General features: G+C 33.9%; 1 protein-coding gene across 1 annotated transcript; it reads left to right on the top strand.

Moving 5' to 3' along the window:
- The first annotated feature begins 3,155 nt into the window (after window positions 1–3,155).
- On the top strand, window positions 3,156–21,582 carry LOC124359093. Its single transcript, XM_046811534.1, has 4 exons — window positions 3,156–3,223; window positions 14,451–14,512; window positions 18,988–19,049; window positions 19,494–21,582. Exons 3-4 carry the CDS (start codon window positions 18,988–18,990, stop codon window positions 20,839–20,841), a joined length of 1,410 nt encoding a protein of 469 aa, XP_046667490.1. The 5' UTR covers window positions 3,156–3,223; window positions 14,451–14,512; the 3' UTR covers window positions 20,842–21,582.
- Window positions 21,583–23,145: the final 1,563 nt, after the last annotated feature.

Genomic DNA, 23,145 nt, shown 5'->3' on the forward strand with positions numbered 1-23,145 from the left:
CTCCGACAAATAACTATTCAATTATTGATATTTATCAAGTAAAAAATTGTGAATGTAAACATTACTATACCACTATACGCATGGTCGCACAGAGATCGCCAACTGATCCACACCCAGTCGCGTCGTGTGTGGAGTCAGGTTTTATTTTGGTTGCAAACTCGTTGCGTTTGAAACTAGTTCTAAACTCTGGTTGCAAACGGGTCGACCCGTGTGTGGTAGGCCTAAGACAGTATGAATCCCAAGACGACTTATGAGTAAGGCAAACCAAGGGTGCCTGCCTGTCTATGTTACTTGATTTCATGAAAGATTGTAATCTATCAAAGTAACGTTAACTGGGGAGGAAAGCTTCAAACCAAAAACTCGTTATTGGGTTCCGTAGAATGGAATAGTAAAAGAACGCCATTATGGACTGGAGAACGGTCCACTTTTGATACTATTCATCAAATATAATATTTCTGTAGCTATAACTGAACATAATATGTTAGCATAGTAGGTCATGAGAATCTTCAAATTTGTGTAACTGTAATTCACTGTTATCTTTAAAATCGGCTAAATAACTATGTGTTGAGCATTAACAACGCTTATTTTCTCTAGTGTTTGACAAATCGCTGCAATTTCTCCATTACATCTGCTACAACAATTTCCACTTTGAAGAGATATTTCAGATAATTTACACTCACAGGCACGAACGATTCTTGTTGCATTTGCAGCAGTCCTCTCATTATTTATTATAAGTTTAATTGGTCGAGTATCTCATTATAAACCTTTCTGCAGTTGTCAATTTAATTTCATTCAGAGATATATGATAATTATTAATAGGCTTAACAAGCTTTGAATTCTTAATGGGATAAATACTGAGAAATAATAATAACTGAGAAATAGAGCAATTCATCTCTTACGTATATAACAACCTCAATGCATTACTTTTATTCAATTGATACGTTGTAAAATGTTTTGTCTGTTCAATATTATTAATCTTTTGATGAATTGATTATTTTCAATCGGTAATCAGCGTGATATTTTCACTGAGATTGATTCTTGTATGTCTACGATTTATTTTATAAAGTTGATTTTTGCGAATGAATAAAAAATTACCAGAATCAAAATAATATAGGAAATTACTGCAAGTAATAAAAAAAATCGTGTCAACTAATTATCAGTTATTTTTGTTTCGAATGGTGACTTGAACTTAAATTAACTATATGACTGTCTTAAAACACATGAGACTTTATTTCATACAATAACATTACAAATAAAGTTTATCTCATACAAACAAAATAGGAGCACCAACGTTACACGACTTATCGCGTAACAGGCTTTGCTGAAGCTACATACACAGTTTCTAGTCCATAGCTCACTTCATTAGGCTACATGTGACACTAATACACATGTAATAGGTACCCCTAAGACCAATACAAATATGTTTGCTATTGATCAGCCAAATCCCATGAAGTGGTCATCATAGAACCTGAAGTTGCTTATATAGCAATGAAGCTTTGTTTATAAAATTTTAAGGTGTATAAGTCGATCTATATATGTCACACAGATAGATAGTTAGACATACAGACAGACAGAGATCAATCCCATTTGTCCAAGGAGGGAGCCGCTCAAGGAGTGAAGGTTAATTTTTCAATTAATTTATTTATCTGTCCCTTAATAAGTATCAAATTTTACAAGTACTGAATAGTTTTCTCTCATTTACAGCCTACAACATAATTCTGAACATTTCTATTTCACCCCTCTCCACCACCACCATTTATTCGCTTCCGTCACCCTTACATGGTGGATGCCATGAATACACTGTTACTGACAACAAATGGTCTACCCAAAGAAACGTTGCCAATACAAAACAAATTATATATTTTTGAAATTTTTATTCATCTCCAGCCACCCCTCAGGTTTAACTTCTTATTAGGCTAAAATACAGGCTGCCTATACAGGTGAACAATATCCTAAATGCAATAGTCAAAATCTTTCTATTTTACCCCTCACCACCACTTTTACTGACGACATCACTCACGAATGGTAAATGTTATTAAATAATTAATTGATTTATATTTATCACAGAAAAATTATATTTATTAAAAAAAAATTTATACATGCGAAGTTTAACCGCGTTTTAACGTACATATTGGGATAAGACTTTTGGAAATTCAGATAAATCCCTATTAACTATGACGCTTCTTAACTATTTTATAATGGCTTAAGTATTTATACTTTACTTGCACTACTTATATTTCTATTAAACCCAACAAAATTAAGAAAGTAATAAGTTTTAGTGTGAGGAAACGTTGTTATAGCACCATATTTTGTTTAACACTTTGGCTCTCTAACTGCACACTTTCTTGATGAGCTACATAGAAGAATCAACGTGTATAATCCTTGGAAGTGAACGTGTTAAAATAAACACATTACTATAGGAATCACATACTAAAGTGGCCTGTAAAACTATTAGGGTCCCAAAAAGTTCCAAAGTATTTTTACGGTATAAAAATGTATCTTATAATAATATCCGGGCTAAGTTCGTTGGCCAGCTTTAAACGCCATTTAATATCAATATAGCGGACGTTCAAACTTTAAAAATATTTACAACTCCGTTATTTGTGGACATAGGAAAAATCAAAAGCGGTCAGTATCGCTTGTAACATTTCCTAAACATTTTGTAATATACAGTTTTTTGTATCTCAGCCGGTTTTCGGGATATTAATTATACTTAAATCCCATGAGAATAAATTATTAATATTTCCAATTTCTCAATATCTATCTACTTCTTATCAGCTGGAAGAGCTATTTTAATGTAAAAGCTTAGCTCTGATAAATTTTTATGTACGTAAAGCTACTATGTACGATTCTATAACTAACGTTAAATTATTCAGGTTCGTTGACCTTTAACGAATGTCAAGGCCATCGTTGTTATCATAGCAGAGTGAGGTAACAGAAACTGTGCGAAAGACAGTGCGAAACTGTTATCCCAGCCAGAGCACGCGGTAGCTGCCGAACGAGTCAGAGTCAGATAATAGGTATCACATTACACATGTTTTATCAATACATGTAGATTGGCAAGTGAATCCGGCTTTCCCTAGGAATGTGTGTGATGTAAGCCCGAGGAAGATAAGGTAGGTAAGTCCCCACTGGGGCCAGATATAAAGTGGTATCAAGGTCACGGCCGAGCAGATGTGGTTCTGCAGTCGCTCGGTAGTGTTCGCTCCGCTCTCCCATCTCGGTGAGTACTTACTATCTCCTTTAGCTCTGTGCGGCGCGGCAGCGCACTTGGGTTTCGCAAAACAATACGCAACTAATTCTGTTTAAATAACAATAGTTTTGCATTTTAATCTATTTTAAAAGTTCTACTTAGAAATATTATTCACAATATTAGAATACAGTACATGGAATAATGTACATGAACACATTACTACAAACAATTCTATAAAATCAAGGGGTTTTTTAACAAATGTTGTCAATTTTAATAATGTTACATTTTAATACAAGGATTTAATAATTTACTGAATCCAAAACTATATTTATATTTTATATAATATAATTAAGTAAAGTATAATCCAATATAATACATGGAAAAACGAATAATAAAAAAAGTGTTGATGATAAAAATTGATTCGGTTTGAAACAACATACTCGTTGATAAGAGAAAATATTTTATTAGTAACTGATAGTAAAAAAAGTAAACAAATTATGATTTATATGCAAACTGTTTTACTAAAAAAAAAATAAAGATAAACTTATGTTATGGGATTACAAAACACCTTCTTTCATACATTTGATTGAATTGACTTATTTTGGTAAAGGTTTCCAAAATAAAACATAGAATTATTTACGTGTTTTCATAAATGATCTAATGACTTTTAATTACTACGAAATACAAATTTAAATACAGGAAATAAATATATTTCTAGCGTTTGTATATGATTTGTTAATCCTTTTGTTAATAGGCTCATATTCACAGACTTCATACTAGTTAACTGAATTAAATGTGGCAATTTTATTAAACTGGTTAAAACTTAAATGTAAAATCTGAAAATGTTTATGTCATAATTTCATACTTTTAGAATATCAAACCACTTTACGAATGAAAACAGAATGTATATGATAAACTATTCTTAATTTTATGACATTTTTAATACAGCTATTCTAAAATATTAATTCATTATAGATGAATTGTTTTAACTTTTTTTAACTTCTTAAATACATATCCTTAAAATTTTTTTCCCGAAAAAAAGTTAAGTGTAATCGTGCAAGTAGGAGAGTGAAAGTGATTTTTTAATCAGCATATTAAAAGAATCTCTAAAGTACGTGGAATCAAATTTATAGATTAAAGTTTTAATAATATATGTTGACTGCTTGGTAAATTTTCCAATTACCAAATTTACTTTATTTAATCATTTGCTGCTCACACTATGCATTCGTATTTTTAATTTGGCAAGTTAACATTATTATAATTAAAAGACATATTTCGACTTTTTAATGTAAAATAGTACGTGACACGACGAGAGATAACATAAATTATTAATTCCTTGAAATACTTCTGTTACCGCGATGTTTCATTTACTTATATACAAATAGTTCTACAATATGAAATTATTCAACTATAACTAATAAAATACTTAAATATAATATGTATATTTAAAAAATGTATCTTTTTAGTGAGTTCCGTAAGACGACAACAAACAAATTATGCTAGAGTACATGAAAATATAATTGGAATATCGTAATTTTTAATATTATACTCCAGACATAATACTGTATTATACTGCACCCATAATGAGTATCATATTTAGAGATAAAGATCAAGAGCTGTAACGATGTCTCGGTCGGGTGGTTGATCTCCATACGTTATCTGCTTTTTTTATCGTTCCGCTTTCGTTTTTCTATACATCACTGATATTGACTATCAAACCTACTAAATTATAAAATTTATTTCTCTTTATCCTTAATACTGCAAGTAAAGTGGTAAATATAAACAATCTGTCTACTTCTTTTATGTAAACTGAATTATGTTTACTGGCAGAACCGAAATTTACATCCTAAATTGGGTTTGTTTAATTTTATTTATTAACGAGAATTAAATTTAATTTTACTGTGTAAATCAAAAAGCCTTGCAAAATAAACACCTGTCAGCAGAACCATACTATACGAAAATTTGCAACAAACATCATATTAACAACATAACAAATTTACTACATATAACAACACACACACACACACACACAAGACATTATATGATAATGTCATTATTTGATACAAAAACAACATACACAATATCATATAAATAATAATGGTGAACTATGTATTAAGATGTTTAAGCATTATTTTTGGGGATAATCTTTCAACAATTAAGGAATTAAGTTCATCAAGTTCTTAAAATACTTTTTTCTAAAGCTAACGGATTAAGTGTGAAGATAAGTGTGCTTGGTTTCACGGTTAGGACGAGCAGGTTTTTTATATTTTTCCTTATTTATAACTACTTCTAAATAGATTTGTCACTAAAAATAATTTTCACAAAATTCGAATTTTAGGGAACATAAGCAAATACAAACATTTTACATGTAGCGCAAACTATTTAAAAATCAGTCACCGTACTTAAATATAATTATGTCATAGACAATTAGCATAACGAACCATAGAGACTCTACTGTGATTTTTAAGTATGAAATCATGTACGGATCCTTTTAGTTGTTACATTGAAAGAGTAGTTTTAACGATATTTAAGGTTTGGAAATGATAAAGAAAGGGAAAGTTTGAAATCAACAATTTCAAAAATATATATAAATAGTCTTGCAGTAATAATATCACGTCAGAACGTAGCTGATCGTCTCCTCTTATATGTCATAGGAGAATTTAAGGAAGCGCACAGCCTTCCTGGAGTTTCATGGTCAAGTGAAACTTTGTTTCTTCCATCTTTCACTAATTTCCGGTGTAATAGGCGTGTGATTGGCATAGTTCTTTCAACACTTTTCTGGAGATTCGGTTTCGAACTTCTTTTCGTCTCAAATGTGTGAACCATATGTTATGGGGACGACTCCTGACAACCATCTGACATAAAAGATATATTTTTTATAAGTACAATTAACTGGTCGTCTCATGTTGAGTATCATTTACTAAATATAATAATCGATTCTACAATTTACAATAGTATTGAAAAGTTACAAAAACTATTGTTTACAATATAAAATTAACCTTGACATAAATAAAACTACGATTGTTAAAAATGTTAATAAAATGCAATAACTGTATGTAAACATTAACATCGTTCATTTACATATGTACAATATTCGAAGCACTATAATCAAATATGATCAAAAGATAAGTACAATCGATCTTTTTATCGCCTATAACAATCGATAATTAGAATTACCTCTTGTAAAAGTCTACCTAAATATTCAAGAACATTGCGTATATTACAAATTACAGTTATTAAACATTGTAATTAGTATAAGATACTACTTATGGCATTAAAAGGCAAATTAAATTTTTTTAACTGATTACTAATTATAATAGTAAAAGTTGAACAAACACACGATAGTAAATAAGATTCCATCGCCCGAGGAGCCTGCATCCGCCAACTTATCAATCGGATTTTGGTAAGTCGCATACTGTTGCAATCCATACGAAAATAGATGTTAGGGTGTACATTAAAATTCTATTTTATACCTGATATCAATTAATTTATTACAAAAATAAAACCCCGTTTAGCTGAACCAGGTGATAGAAAAGTTTAGAAAGTAACTCAGTTAGACTTAAAAGAAACTTAAGCTATGTAATCGATATAAAAAAATCTAAATAAAACCCTTAAATTAATTGTACAATTTTCAATTTTATAGTTTTATGAAGAGATGCCATTAAATCTGGTCCAACCGTTGATTTTTTTACTGACGGCGAGAACCAAATTCTAGGCCTTAAAAAGTAAACTGAGAATATTTTGTTGTTTTCTCACAAAAAATAAAACTGTCATATATTTAGTACAACAGGCTTAGTACAACAAAAAGAAGAAAATCAGAGCACTGTAATATATTGTGCATTTTCAAATGCCATTTAATTAATTATACTAATTAAATTGTCAAAAATAATCAACCACTTGAGAATAAAGGAAATGTTGTATTCATACTATTCAAAACAATGTGGTCTGTTACTATTTAATTATGTAACCGAAAAAGTAATTATATATGATATTCTTTACAAAATTTTTTTCGTTCTATTATTAAGGCATTTACTCGTTAACATGTTTGGTCTTCGTAAACTTTAATCGTGTTCGAAGTGGACTCCAAAAAGAAAACAGTTTTAATTTTTGTCCGTTTTTGTTTTATAAATAAGATAGAAAGTACAGTAAGTTAATTATCAGAAAACAAACCACTGATTATGTTGTATTGTACTAATTGAATACCTGAAACAACTTACTATGTGCACAAGCCATGCGTCATAATTAAATAATTCGGTTCTATTATATAGGCTAGAAGATCAATCACCGTTTCCTTACCTAATTAGTTCGATTATGATGCTAAATCTGTTGAATTATTGACACACGATACAAGCCAAGCATAAGTTCATTTAAACAAACATTTATTAGTAGGCTACATATTTTTCCATAGTTAATACAACTTTCGGACCAATATACATATAAACATGAGGTCTGTAGACAGAATATAAACGTCTGAATCAGAGCGTACAGGGCGGGCAGATATGTACCACTCCCACGGACAATTACGCGTGGAACTACGCTCTCCAATGCATGTGTGGTAGGCTTGAGTGTAACTAACTTAGGCCACAAAGCCAGGTGTAATTCTCTCGCTTACATAATACTGTCCTGCGTCGGTTTTTCTCAGTACGTTCAGATCCAAAATTGATAAAAGTAGACACAATAAAAATAATAATAATTTAAATAAAATAAAAATTTAATAAAAATAAAAAATTAATAAATAAAAAATTAATTTAAATAATAAAAATTTAATTTAATAATATTCGGCAAATCACTGGACTCTTCAAACCCCATAAGAAGTACACGAAAATGGCAATTTACCATCGATTATATGTTTTCAAACCCAAGATAGGTGGATGTACTACACATTGATCATATACAACGATTTTCGATCATCAACTATGTAGATAAAAAAAGTAGAAAAAGGATTACGAACAAATTGAACAGTATCAAAGTTAATTTTAAGTAAATTTGAATGCTAACGTTCCTTTTTAGTTGAATCAATGGGGCAAACATCATTAACTATTGCGCGCCACTTATGCTTATGTTCTCAACACTGTGAAATTTAATGTTTATTGCAAGGTTGGTAGTCAACCTTTATTTAAAACTGTCATCGGATATACTGTTCAATATATTAAGTGAGTTTATTCTTAGATTTGTAACTAAAATACAAGAATACAAAGTTTTCAGTTAGCAGTTATTTAAACATGTAGGCTGTAACCTGAAAATTCCAATTTTTCAATAAGCTTATTTCAAGTACTGAGAATTGTTTTACTCGAGGTTAAAATAAACGCTGTGAATAAGCACGCGGCAAGGTAAGTTTAATTATTTATTATTAATCATCTCGCATTTGGTTTTAGGGTTTACTCATTTGATAATTTGTATTGTAGTTTCGTAACGGAATGCCGGATAAGTCTTGTATACGTAAATATGAAGACATAAATATCAAGGCGGGAATACAACACGTTACATTTGCGTGTAGGAAATTTCATCCAATTCGTGCGTTTAATTAATATCTCATAGAAAGAAATATGCCTAAATACCAGTTAAAACAAAATTAATGTTCTGATAAGTTTTGTAGTGAGAGATTAGCTATAATATGTTATCCGGAAAAAAATAATTTGGACTATACATTTAAATTATTCATCAGTACTATTTTTAGAAAGCTAGTTGTGACATTTCCATTCTTAAATCCGATTATGAACTTTAAGGAAATAGAATATATCTTTTTTATATCCAATCTTTTCTATCGAATATTACTATTTTACTAATCCTATTCACATATTCAGACCATTACGAATGTTGAATTTAGTTCATTTCACCTTCCGTTAAATACATGTCACTGTCAAAGACTTTGACCCCTGGAATTTAGAGTCCACGACCGTCTAAAGAAATCCATAAAAGTCGGCAACAAATAAGTTTAAAAAAGAACTCTTTGAATCGTTTCGTCATTAGAGACGCCTAGACTGTAAATGAGATCATCCAGTGTAATCCAGAAGAATAGGTATTCTCATTATTTATTTATTTATTTATTTATTTATTTAACGGAAACCCATTACATGCAACTACATAACAATAAGCAATCAAAGTTTGAAGAAAAAAAAATTATATAATTATCTCATCAATTGCACAATTTGAGTGCACTACGATGTTTTAGACAAGATTCCTACTTAGGTAGGATGGAGTAACCGAATATTCTACACATAACGTTATAAATATCATAACGTTATAACCTGCAATTATCATTAATTGTTTTTTAGTAAAGTCTGAATCCCGACTTAAATAATGAGATTTATAAAGAAGTATTTTTGTATTTAGAAAAGTTGGTAGATATTACTGAACCAATGAGTTACAAACAGCTGCGCAATAGGGCTAATACTCAAGAAAAGTTTATTCAACTATTCTGACCAACATAGTTAAATTTAAATTAAATTAGCGGAAAATCATTAAATATGCTATGTTATGATTTAATTTTTATAATTAAATAAACAGGGCATGCAGAAAGAAATAATAAATAGAAAAACTCGTGCCATAAGCACTATCGTAGATAGCCGTGTTCTTAAAAGAATACAATATGGAAAAAGATCAAACTATTACAACCATCCTCCAAAATTGGTGAAATAATGGTTACACTTTATTTTAAGTTCCTTTACATTTCAAATTCATGGCCTATTATACGTAAACATGATTAAAAAATGTATTACTCCTGTTAGTGTTAACGAATATGTTTTAAGAAAATTTATACTTTATAACACGACCAGTAGAAATTACTTAAGTCATGGAACAGTTGAACCCCTAAACATAACCTAACCTAACCTAAAATCTAAATTTAGTGAGCTGAGAAAACTATCACCAATTTAGCCAGGTCAGCCAATTAGGGCCAGGAAGATCCCACGATTGCCGAATCTGTGTGGGAATCGATGGTTCCTGGGGTCATTGAATAGCCCGACCATTGCCGTGATTGAGAGAACCCTAATCGGCGGCTCTTGTTGGTAAAATGTGCGCTTTACCGACGACTCAGCCCGTATAATCGCGCAGTGCCTAGGTCACGCACGACCTGTAACCCGACACTAACCCCACAGTACCCAGGCATTTCTTCCAATCAAATGTCCGTTTACTTATCTTTATAGCGTCCGTAATGTTGTATTTGTAAACTATACGTATTTGAGTCTACGTCCAATATGTATAAGCTTCATTTTCCAAGGCAATAATTATCTGATTTATTTGAGTGGTCGTATATTGGTTGCTTTTTCTCTTGAACAAGTGGAGATTTAAATTCCAAACACCTTCTATCCAATTATAATCTTCTAATCTATGATGTTCTAAAGATTAACTGTACCCAGCAGGGATCACTTCTGGCTGGTTTATACCTTCCACTTGATGAACCCACCACTGGGCACAGCAAAAACCGATGTGTCATTTAAATCTGGGCAACCTTATGGATGTCCAGGAGCGGCACATCACTAACCGCAAATGTCGATATTCTGGGGTTCATGGACAAAATTCGATAGGTCTAGTCTACTGTGGGAGGTGACTGTTGGAGTTGGTGGGGTTTGTTCCCTAACCTCAGAGGTTCTTGCTAACCTCGACAAGGGTGTGCCACCCCCTGCCTACTTTGGCTTGACAGGCTAATTCAGAGCTGATCTCCCCTTCTTCCGGGGAGACATGACTTTGAGATGTAGTACCCTGATTCTTCCTCGTGGATCTCGATAGGAGGTGACCCGTACTCCCTAACCTTTACCCATCCTGAATATACTGTCACTCCGGAAGCAGCGCAAAGGTTCTTACAGGACTAAGTGCAATTTATAAGCTTCTTGTCCTAAGATAATAAAAAAATTAACTATAACATTTTTCAAATTCGAAAGGGTTTAAACATTTTTTACGATGGAGGGTTATATAAAAACTTAGTTGCTTTGTATATCAATCTTCATTTGTGGAACACAAAAAAATAAGAATTGCAATCAAATAGCCTGTACCTCCTTGTTTTGCAAACAGTTTATTCTATTTATTAACGAAGTTATTTCAAACTCATTATTTGTGTTCTCAGTCTTAAATCAGTCATGGGAAACAACGTATGGGTTTTTGTCAAAGTCTGGCTTTACATTTCACTGAAGCAAAGAAGTGAATGTTTTGTAGGTTTAGTTAAAAACGGAGGAATTTCTCACATTGTCCAGGCCCGCGAGATGAGTTCAGACCCCAGTGAAACAGAGCACAGCCTCCCGTCATCATTACTACATTAGACGGGCTCGTCTAGCCCGGTCATCTTGCTTTCTACACTTTCCCCGACACTATCTGTCGTGCTTTGCTTCTTATATTTGGTAGTCAGTCTGATACTGATATTAGAACGGGTTTCCTTCATTCCACGTTTCAGTATGACTTGTGCTATTCATTGTGGAAACATCTTAGTGAGCGGATTCCTAGTATGGTATGTGAGATATGTGCTTACTGTATAAGATAAGTGTACATCTACAAATTTAACATAGTAGCTAACAAATCTATATATATATATCTCTATATATATATATATATATATATATATATATATATAGATATATATATATATATATAAATGAATGTTTGTATGTATGTCCTTTATAGAATCGTAAACTATTTGACCGATCATTATGAAAATGTGTATGTATATGTATTTTTCGACGGAGAAGGTTTATATGCTATGCCTATTGATGTATCTCGCCACCAGGCGGCACTGCAAAAGTTAAAAGTTTTTAAAGCGCCTGTACACTATAAACTGCGATTACGAGACAGTTGAGTATATTCAATAACGAAAAACTATTTGAAGGCGCTAAGCTTTGATGTATATTTGTCTTCAAAATACATTTCTGCTTGAACTTAAAGCTTGAGTGTTAGACCACTTTATAATAAAGTACATGTACGTAGACAATGGCTATAAACATACACTTTTGACAGATTTTCTTGATCATGGCATCAATACAAACTCTACATCGTCGTTGGAAATACAATTCACTTGAACCAGAAGTGCACATACACGGGCAAAGCTTACGAAAAGCGTGCGAAGCCGCGGGAAACAGCTAGTCTTTTATAAAACTTACATGAAAGCACAATTATTACTTAGAATTCTATTCTGTAGCAGTTAAAATATTAATTTAATCGTTCTTAAAAATCTATATAAATAGTACGTAATTGAATTATAACCCGCATAACATTTCGGACTAGAGATCCAGGTATAAGTTTAGTTAACAATTTCAGTATAACATTTTCATTCAATTAGTATAATGACCTTTTATGAATAGGATATAAAATAGATTTCTCATTATATCCACAACAATAAGACTATAATGATCTTAAGAACAGGGTATGCCAAACTAACTTACATGTAGCCCTCGTGATTGTCTATAAACAATTTCATCTAATAAATTAATTGAAATTAGTAACGAATTAATTAATTAAATATCTAATGGCTTTTATACCAAATGTGAGTGTATTTGGTCTCTTCCTTATGAGCTCCACCCACCATTATTATACGAGTAGTGGCTATGGAACTACTTTCCTTTCTACATCAGAGACTCTTAATCAGTTTACTTGTGATCTTACTGATAAGATAACAACTACAAGCTGGACGTCAGTGCGCCACTTCATAAAATCAACCTTTGTTGTTATTTGAAGATGGTCAATAAATGTTATTTGAATATGTCAAAATCAGCACGTCACACTTGTACAGTGCCAAATCACTTTTTAAAGCAAATTATTTACTATATTGTGATTTTAGACTTGACCTAAAGTTAAGTATTATGAATGAAAAGTTAATGCCTTATAGGGAATTAAAACATTTATTTGTTCGTTCTTAGAAGTATGTGTAAATAATACGAAATTGAATTATAAACCGCATCAAATTTTGGATCAGAGATCCAGGTACAAGTTTACTTAAAAATTTCAGTTTTATTTAATTACAATTACTATAGTAATTTTACTCCCCAGTGTAAATATAGTTTAAAGTTGATTTCTCAACTGCTTCGGTTTATTTTTAAAACTAATATTTTAGCAATACATTCCTAATGTTATTTATGTCAGCTTTTATACTAATAAACATGTATCAACCAATAAACTTATAATCATAACATGTTATTTTATTAATTATTTAATATTAATAATTGGGTTCATACTGTATGAAGTAATATAAAATGTGCGTCTGTGATGCGTACGAATAGCCTACTATTTTTTTTTATTCCTTACACATCAACAACTTTAAAAGGCCTGGAAAAAAAGAAACCCTCCTTCGTAAACCTGAACAAGCGTACTTAATCTAACTATAGACGTAACACCCAACTTGATTTTCTTGATTAAAATTTAGTAAACGATGTTCAGTTCATCGCTATCCTAGATCACACATTGTTTTATCCGTAAATAAAAATATCAAACAAGTTATATTTAATTTCTGAATAGACAATCGGCTTGACAAAGTGACACCTTACACAGCACTTAATAACTGAAGGTTTGGTGGGTTAGAAAAATTATACAATTACTGATGCGAGTAGTGATGGAATATTTTAATCTACTTCAGCTGAATAATTTAATGACGAATTAAGAACAGATTGAGTATATAAAAAGAAAACACTTTTTATTATTGTGAATGTTAAATATAACCCTAATTCACCTTCGTGTTAATGCAGCGTCTGGAATCTGACGCTGTCAGAGACTTGACTCTTGGAATTGTTAGTCATGATCGTCTGAAAAGATACAAAAAAGAAGCTCAAAATTAACTCTTTTCGACATCAGTGACACTTGACTACAAAATATAGTGTAATCTAGGTGGAGGTTTTCTCATTGTCTCATCAGGCACTAAGAGGAAGGTGAACTGGAACTGAACTCAACATTCACATTGAATCAACCCTTGCCACCATAGCTAAGCTATATATATATTATTAATAACAAAGATTTTTCACTTCTCGTATTGAAAATCTGTCTTTAAATTAGTGTTTTCTGTGTGCTAATAAAATGTTACGACAACCAAATTACTGAAGGCTATTACAAGAACACTCAAATTTTATATCGTGAAGTGTACAAAATTGATATCAAGCTAGTTTATGTAAATTATAACAGGCGCCTGCGGGCGCAGAGCAGCAGAAGGTGGACGATCCCATAAACAATAACATGTTATAGTCGATAATTGCTAACTGTTATAGTGTTAGATTTAGCCTAGGATATACGTGTTAGTAAAATATTAACTCCCCAAATTGCTAATAAAGTTTTAATTCCGTTTCAGATTTCCCAGAATGGTGAGTCCGAGAAGGACCGGTTTACAAACAGGCTAACAGACGATGATTGGTGAGTTAAGTTTAATGAGCTATTTACTAAAGTAAATTTACCGTAATCATGATAGAACTTATACTTATAAGTCCAGCCGCCAAAGTACTTGTGTTGATTTGACATCGTTACTGTTATTGTTACTGGCTTGAAATCTTCATCAATAGGTTGGTTAATAAAATACCGAAAGCATACGCATTTCAGCGCTTGAAAATTAATATGGCGACAAATCAAACAACAGTTATCACACTGACATCTGAGACAAGATGAAATTTCAACAGCTCACTTTTGTGTGACATAATTGCTTACTAATCGTACTCTTTCTGAACTGTACTTAGAAAGTCAATTTGGTAATTACAACTCTAGTGTCATTCTGCATTGAACATTATAAACTTGGATATTTATTAATCATATATTGACATTTTAAACTATCAATATTTAGTAATAGTTAAACTGACAGACGCATCTTGAGAAACAAAGGATTCTAACTTTGATAATTAGTAAATGAAACTATATTTTCACATAAAATTAGTTATTCAATATTCAACTTTACAATGATAATGACAGGAGACACTTCAGCGGTTACCGTTGACTAAATTTCTCCTTTTCCATAAAATGATTTCTTTTCCTACTTAACACTACATTGTAATTATTTAATAACGTATGAATTTGTAAGATAACATGTAAAAGGTAGGATATTCATAAATGATTTCCTGCTTACTAGGAGGGTCATTCAGTGTAACGAGACAAATTACTACTGCTGAAAGACGGTTTGTTCAGCCAGTGCAAAACTTTGGTTGCTTTTTAACATAGTTCCCAGCAACACATTTATAATTGTTCTCTTCTAATTTGTAAATGCCCTTGGCATAAAATCCTTTGGTGATATCGAATTCACCCAATTTTGCACCTGATTTTTGACCTCTTTATTGGATCGAAAATGTTTCTCTCGTGACCCTATTTTAGGGGTCCAAACAGATGGAAAATCGCACTCCAGCTGTTGAAATTTCTCTCGTCAGCTGAGTTGTATGTGGACAGCCGTTGTAATGAAGCAAAATCACGTCTTCAGTCAAGAGCCCGCGGTGTTTCTCCCGAATGGCAGGTCTTATCTTGTTTTCTAGCATGTCACTGTAGTACTGGCAGTCGAAACTTATTTGGACTTCACGAAAGTCTCAGTTTGTGGCTCCTGAAAATTTTAGATTACTGTAAGCATGACCTTACCGGCAGATGGCGGGGTCCTGAAATTTTACGAGTGGAAGAAGTCGTATACTTCCTCTCAAGGCTTTGTCGTTTCGACTCTGGCTCCATAGTAGAAGATACATGTTTCATCAAACATTAAAAACTTTTTTTAAACCTTCTTCTTTAGGCGAATATCGATGTTTCAACTGTTAACTGATTTGAAGTCTGGTTTCTTTGTAGCATCCGTGAGTTGTCTGGACACCCATCTCGCACAGGTTTTCTTGTACTGCATCTTGTTGTGTATAGTTTTATGGACGGTTCCAACACTCGCGTTTATTTTTACATTTATCAATTCAGCATTGAACTGATAAATGTGTGCCTATTGTCTTGAATTAACGGTTAATCCGAGATTAGAGAGAGGAAATCCCAACTTAACCGATCGTGATTGCGTTGCTCGTCAGAAATTTTGTACGGCCACTTTGAGTGTTCTACCCATTTGTAAACGTCCGATCCATTCAAACAATTGTCTCCGTACAGTTTTAACATTCGTTCGTGGATTTTACAACCTTTCTGACCTTCCGAGACTAAAACTATGATCATGGCACGTTGCTCTCCGACGGTGCAATTCTTGATCGGACTCGCCATTGTTATCTGAGTAAATTTGAAGGTATGTTTACAAAATATGACTGAACAGCTGATCAGATGTCAATGCAAGGTTACCAACTTAATGTACTGATACTTTAATATGGATCGATTCAATCGTTTTTAGCAGTATCAAATTTGTCTCTGCTTATTAAATATCCCTCGTAGAATAAAATATTTGTTTGACTACAAATATTTTAAAATTATTTACATACAATTATGAAATTTCCGTATATGATGTTATGTTTTTGTATTTTATTGGTCCTCAACACGTAACACTGTAAGAGGTATATAATCGTTTTGGTTATTTTACTGCTCGAAGAGAAAGTAGAGCTGAAAGCTGGGCGGGATTTTATGTCCCTTGACGCCTGGAAAGTAAAAGTACACAACAAAGGAAAGGGAGGATGAAGCAGTCATATATGGAATGTTTTCGTAACCGTAGCTCAGCCCCAACTGCAGTCAAGGACCTGAGAGCAACAAAACATCACGTCGTAAATACCTCTCTCTATCTCTACCTCTCTCACTCTCTGTTATCTGTCAGTTGCTCCCGTTACTCACAACAGGTTCCAATACTCGACTTTACGACTTCTCTCCTCCGACTCTCACCGGTCGATCCGAAAACTTAACCAACGCCAACGCGAGAAAGCGACGACAAGCTGAGCAATGGTCGTGAGGGAGTTTGTCCAGCAGATCCACTAACGCCTCAATACCAGCTTTCAAGGTCTTCTAAAACTGATTTCTACAGAAAAGTTACTTTAAAGGAACAATCTGAACATTCTGTATATTAGAATCGTTCTTTGAAGGATGCCCAGTGTAGACGCGAGGCAGTTGAGTATGTCAATCTATAAATTAATAATTGCTATATATTAATCTAGAATGGTATTAAATAGTTTCTTCCAAAACATTTGTAACGAATACATTTTTGTAGTGTTTCCCTCACAAGTGTTGTTAATAAGCTAAGGTACACAACTCGACTCTACTTATTAGCAGCGCCGTATATAGAAATCACGTAGAAAATGAATTAATAAAGAGATACTTAGTTATTATACTGACTCATTTTTAGTATTTCGCCTGATTTCTTCAGATGTGAAGAGCGTATCCTCATGTTTCCTTGAAATTACGGGGAAACTGACCTAGTCAAGGTTTAGTGATTACCCTTTACCAGCCATTACGAAACGTTCGCAAGACCGCCTTAGAAAATCCCGGTCGAATTCTTTGGGCCTGCATTGATGAGGGCAGTACAACCTGTGTCCCACATATTTTAACAGACACGAGATATGTATACGACAACTCATTTTGAGTGTTTCCATATGCGTTGGAACAATATTGAAAAGTGTACCTATTAATTTTGATTTTGGTGTCTGCAATGGAAACAAAATGGCGTTTGCCGACAGCAATGCGTAGTTTAAACGGATGAGAAGCATAGTTTATTGATTCACGTTATTCCACATTATACGATTGAAGAAATGCAAAGTTGCATGTTTCATTCAGCAGGATGGGACGGCTCCACACTACGATTAAAATAAAAAAAGTTAGTTGGTCGTTGGGTTTGAAGAGTAAACAAAGTTATGGACTAGTCACCTATACTTAGTTTGTGACTTTTATATGGGGTTATCTAAAACAAAAAGTTTATTCCCGCAATAAAGAAACCAATAAAAATATAAAATGACTACTCGAAGAAGAAATGCCTAATATCTTAAGGGAATTCTTTTAGAACGTTGCTCCTAACAGAAGACGTATTTCAGTTGGAATAAATTCTTTTTGCGGGGCAAGAAGCGTGTTTCACCCAAAAAGTTTCATAAGCCGTTACTTTATAGTAGTTAAATGAAAAATACAATTCTTATTACAATCTCTAATAGATTCATGTCTAACAGTAATTTTATCGCTATTGCTTGCTGCCGAATTAATTATCAATTGCTGTCGGCAACCATCAATTTGTTTTTCAAGTTTTAATAAACGTGAAAAGTTGTAGGTACACTTTTGGATATGTTTTCTAATTGTGTGAAAATATGTGTAGTAATTGGTGTACGTACACTCATCTGCTGACTGTTAAAAATGTTAATACGTAAGTGTGATATTATTATATAATCAGTCGAGACCTAAAACCCAATGTTTCTAAAACTTTCGAGCTTTGATCTCACTTGCTCTTTTGTGGCGTTGCAATTGCTTACTCATTTTCTCTTACTGGACACATTTCTGGAAAATACTTTTTGTCGTTATTTTCACTTAACTTTCGAAAAAACGAAACCGACTTGGATTTTGTCAGTTGAAATGGCATTGCGGTGAAAAGTAGGTGGCAGCGGCAGTATCTGCTAATAGCCTGACACACGGCTCGCAAACGCATGCTACCTTAATTTCAGGTGCAAAGGTGTAATCACACAAAATGTGTGTGAATTGAAACTCCAATTATTTTACTCTCGCTTATCCAATGCTGTTGAGCAAGGCATCCAATCTGAATTTCTAAAAATTATTAATTATTTGTTTGGCAAATAAAATACATTAATGTAATCCCTTAAATTTTTTAAAGAGAAAATTCGTCTACAAACTAGTTTATTTGTTTGTTCCTTAGCTTCATTTTTAAACATTTATTAAAATAAATTGCGAATTAAATAAAACAATTTTAAATAGGAAATTAGGAAGGATCCTATTTTTGTATTTAATGTATCGTGCTTTTTTAGATGGCTGAGGGTGCTGTGCTGCTTGTAGCCGCCGTGTTCGTGCTTCACGGCGCACACTCTAGGTATGAGATAATTGTGTAAAATAGTTAATATATAGTGTACATCCTTAATTCCTGGAATAATATAATTTTGAGTTTTATAAATCGATTAAATTTTATTCAATTTTTAATATATTTTAAAATGTAATTACATTATTCCGAAAACTAAGTTCTATGTTATCTTTATTATTACTTAGTAACGTAGACTATCACGAAAACTTAATAATACAATATATTCAATTCACATGTTTAAATTATAAAATTGTTTACTCTTACTATTACAAGAGACTAAGTTGTTATGTTTTGAAAGAAGTGAGATGTTTTTAAACCAGATACCACTGTATGACATAGTTGAAATTTGTTTGTAGACAAACGTATTTTAAAAATATAATATTGTAGTTTCAAGGTTAACATATAAAGTTAAGTCTTTTCCTATGAATATGATGCTGAAACAAGTTTTCTTTTCAGTGTACCTCCAAAATTCATAAAGGCTTCTTATGGAGTCCAGAAGGCGTTGTACGCCAGGAACTACGGGTACTCCTTGGTGCCCATACCTGCGCACATCCAAGTGCAGGCGCATCCACCGAAGACGTTGCCCATAATCGGGGATCATCCTGTTCTGTCCGCCAGACAGGGACGGGCCTACAGGTACTACAAGCCGCGGAGCAGGTCACGGCGAAGGAAGCGTCCTCCGACTAAGCGCAGAAGGCCGTCAGGGTACGGCTTGCCGGTGTATGCCACAAAGTACAAAAACTACGTACCTTCCAGGAGACCACCCTACAGCAGGTACAAGAGGAAGAGAAGGCCCTACAGAGGACCTCCCGGTCCTCCAAGGAGGCCACCTCCACCTATCAGAGAAGTCCACCACGAATTTGACGAGTACGAGCAAGAGATACCCGATGATTACGATGAATACGATACGCGAGAAAATGATTACAACTATTTTGACGTTCCACCGAAAAGGCTACCCTTGGAGTACGACAAGGAGTTCTTGAATCGTCACGCTGATTTATACAACGGTGGTTACAACCCCGGCCCTCCTCGGATCAGGCCGAAGGATGTGGTCGGTCAATACACGGACCAAGTCAGAACTCGGATCCGATACCAGACGAATACCGAAGATCACTTGGAGCAACCGGAGAAATCTGGTGAAGAATCTCAAGAGAGTCTGTGGCCCGGAGAAGTGACAAGTGTACATAGTCATGAGGATCCCTGGCACGATTCTTCCAACGTTCACGCGCAGAGCTCCTGGCACGAGGAGGTGCACAATCCTTCCAATCAGTGGCACGAGCATGCTAAACCCAACCAACAATCTTCTCACGAATGGTCTAGCCACTCTAGGCCCCCACGACTAGACAACCAGTGGCAGGTCTACCACGGACCGCAAGTTTCCCATCAGTCGTACCAACCTCAACAACACCACCAGCAACACTTCAACTGGCCGCCGAGACCCACTAGGGCTCAAGAGCTCCGCAGCTGGACGACCTCCCTGCGACCCAAACCTCTTTCGGCCGCCGTGGCCGCCCCGTCCAGACCCGTGATCCCGAGGGAACAGGAGTCCCGCCCCGTCTACAATTGGGATCCAACATCAAATAGTTATCAACTTGTCGAACACAACGACAACCGTCCCCGCTACCAGGCACACTACTCGGAAGCTGACTTCAACTATCTCCAGCGGAGTAGCAGCGACCACGTGGACCGGAAGGCGGCGGAGACTCATAGAAGTAATCGGGCATTCAGCGAACCGGATATCGGTTTCGGGGAGGGCTTAGAAGTGGTGGATGATAACGTTGCGGGTTGGAAAGTGAAGAAGTGATTATTCTATAAACAATGTTCACGGGTAAAACTAACAAGTTCACCTCTTTATTTTACTAATTTTATTAAATACTCGTACATAGTTTTTTTTAGATATAAAACATTGTAGTCGTATACATATATCAGTATTATACTGTTCTTTCAGTTATATTCTTTTACTACGCAAAGCACACAATAATGTACAGTTACTGTATGTTAAAATTTATTTTTATGCACATAGATCTAATGAACTTAGTTATTATAAGAAGGTACACGTTCAGTTGAATTGTTATAACAAAGCTAACTGTAAGATTACCGTATACTGAAGTTGTAAATATCTAGCTAGGTTAAGATTGTGAATACCGGTAACCTAAATTCTATTTGCTCATACATAATGTACCATGGGTGCATAGTATACGCATAACTTATCTGAATTATAACCTGTTAATATTATTTATATACCTCGCAAAATTTACGAACAATTTCTATTTTAAGAGATTGTGTTAACGTTATTCTGTTATCATTTTGTTTTTGTTGTTGTTAATTTTACTGTTTCTGTTATCTTGTTAATTGTTATTGTTATACATCACAAAGTAGGCTTAGTAATATATTTAATGCTATGCATGTTACACGGCAGGACACGAATCTGCTTGGAATCGAGTACGTTAATCTTTAACGGCTGTTATAATTTATACGCTGTATGATATAAACCAAAGCTGTACATAATATTTATACTTGTTATTAAATCTGATTTATGATTGGCTGGTTGGCTTTTACTTTCAGAGTCACTTTCCCTGATCTAGATAATTGAGGTGTTTCTCCGACGACAGGTGACGACGCGCTACGTTGCCTTGAGCATTGTGGAGTCCCCCTTCCCCGCCAACAGTCTTCTCTCCACTCTTCTTTCCATCTGGACATCGACGACTGTCAAGGCCACTGATAACCACAGATTTCCCTTTCTGCTACAATACGATTTTCTGATTTACCTTCACTAACTGAATTTTAAATCAGACTCTCAGCAACATCAAAATTAAGACTGATAAAAAATAAGTCTTTCCATTAACATTACATTACATTTTCTACCACAATTGAAAATATTTACAACACTTTTTTTTTTAAACAAATACTGATCTACAGATACTAAGCTATGAAACATGCATTGCCGGTGACAAAAGATCCTCGTTTATTTATTCAGATTCAAAATGAAATGAAATTATGTACATTCTGCATTTCAAAATTACCTAAAGAAAATTGAATAGCACTAACCTAAAGAAAATTGAATAGTACTAACGACTTTCTACAATTTTCAAACAAAATTTGTAGCTTTTATTTCTTTAATTTAAAATTGAGTTCTCTCAAGTATCATGGTTAACACCTAGGGTCTTGGTCTAGCATAAGTTTCTTCCACAATTAGAATGAGGTTGCGAAAATACAAACTATGAAAGCTGACAAACTGTCGTTACCGAAATAATTAAACAAATATCTATCCCCCAGAGTGTTCACTTCTGGCTGGTTTATGCCCTCCAGTTAAACCCACACTGGGTACAGCAAAAACCGATGTGTCACTTAAATCTGGGCAACCTAATCGATGTCCAGGAGCGTCACATTACTAACCGTAAATGTCGAGATTTTGTAGCACAAGGGTAATTCGATAGGTTTAGTCTACTGAGGTAGATGACTGTTGGAGTTGGTAGGGTTCGTTCCCTAAGAGTCGAAGGTTCTTGCTAGCCTAGACATATGGGTGTGCCACCCCCTCCGTGTTTTGCCTAGAGAGGTGGGTTCAGAGCTGGTTTCTCCTTCTTCCGAGGGAACATGACTTTAAATTAGTGCCCTAAATTTTCCTCATGAATCTCGATAGAAGGCGGCCCCTACCCCCAACCTTACCATTTCAGAATATCCTGTCACTCCGGAAGCAGCGCAAAGGTCCTTAAAGGACTAGGTGCAATTTTCTTAGCTTCTTGTCATAAGAAAACAAACAAACAAATAGCTAATTTAGAAAATGTATCAAAATAGTCAGAAAAATTATTAAGTAATAAATTTAACAACCTGTCTAATTTCCACTCAATTATATCTCAGAATGGACAATTTCAGCGTAAATAAAATCTCTAGGCAATGGCTAATTGTAATTTCAATTTCTTTCCAGTGGTTACAAAGTAAACAAATCTGAGTACAAAAATTGAAGTAACATATCAGCTGAGCATGGCAGACATATTAATTGTGTTAATTGTGGTGCAAACGAAGTCGGCTAACAAAGACGAATGACGTAAATTATATTTCGTTGTAGATTCTGCATTATGCTTTCAGCACATAACTAACTTGTTGTTTG

Source organism: Homalodisca vitripennis, chromosome 1, assembly GCF_021130785.1.
Source record: "Homalodisca vitripennis isolate AUS2020 chromosome 1, UT_GWSS_2.1, whole genome shotgun sequence".
NCBI classification, from domain to species: domain Eukaryota; kingdom Metazoa; phylum Arthropoda; class Insecta; order Hemiptera; family Cicadellidae; genus Homalodisca; species Homalodisca vitripennis.

What these genes read in the sequence shown, in the direction of transcription:
- LOC124359093 (XM_046811534.1), top strand. Translation starts at nt 18,988, where the DNA reads ATGGCTGAGGGTGCTGTGCTGCTTGTAGCCGCCGTGTTCGTGCTTCAC. An exon ending in CTTCACGGCGCACACTCTAG is followed by an intron (nt 19,050 to 19,493) that starts GTATGAGATAAT and finishes TTTTCTTTTCAG; the next exon opens with TGTACCTCCAAAATTCATAA.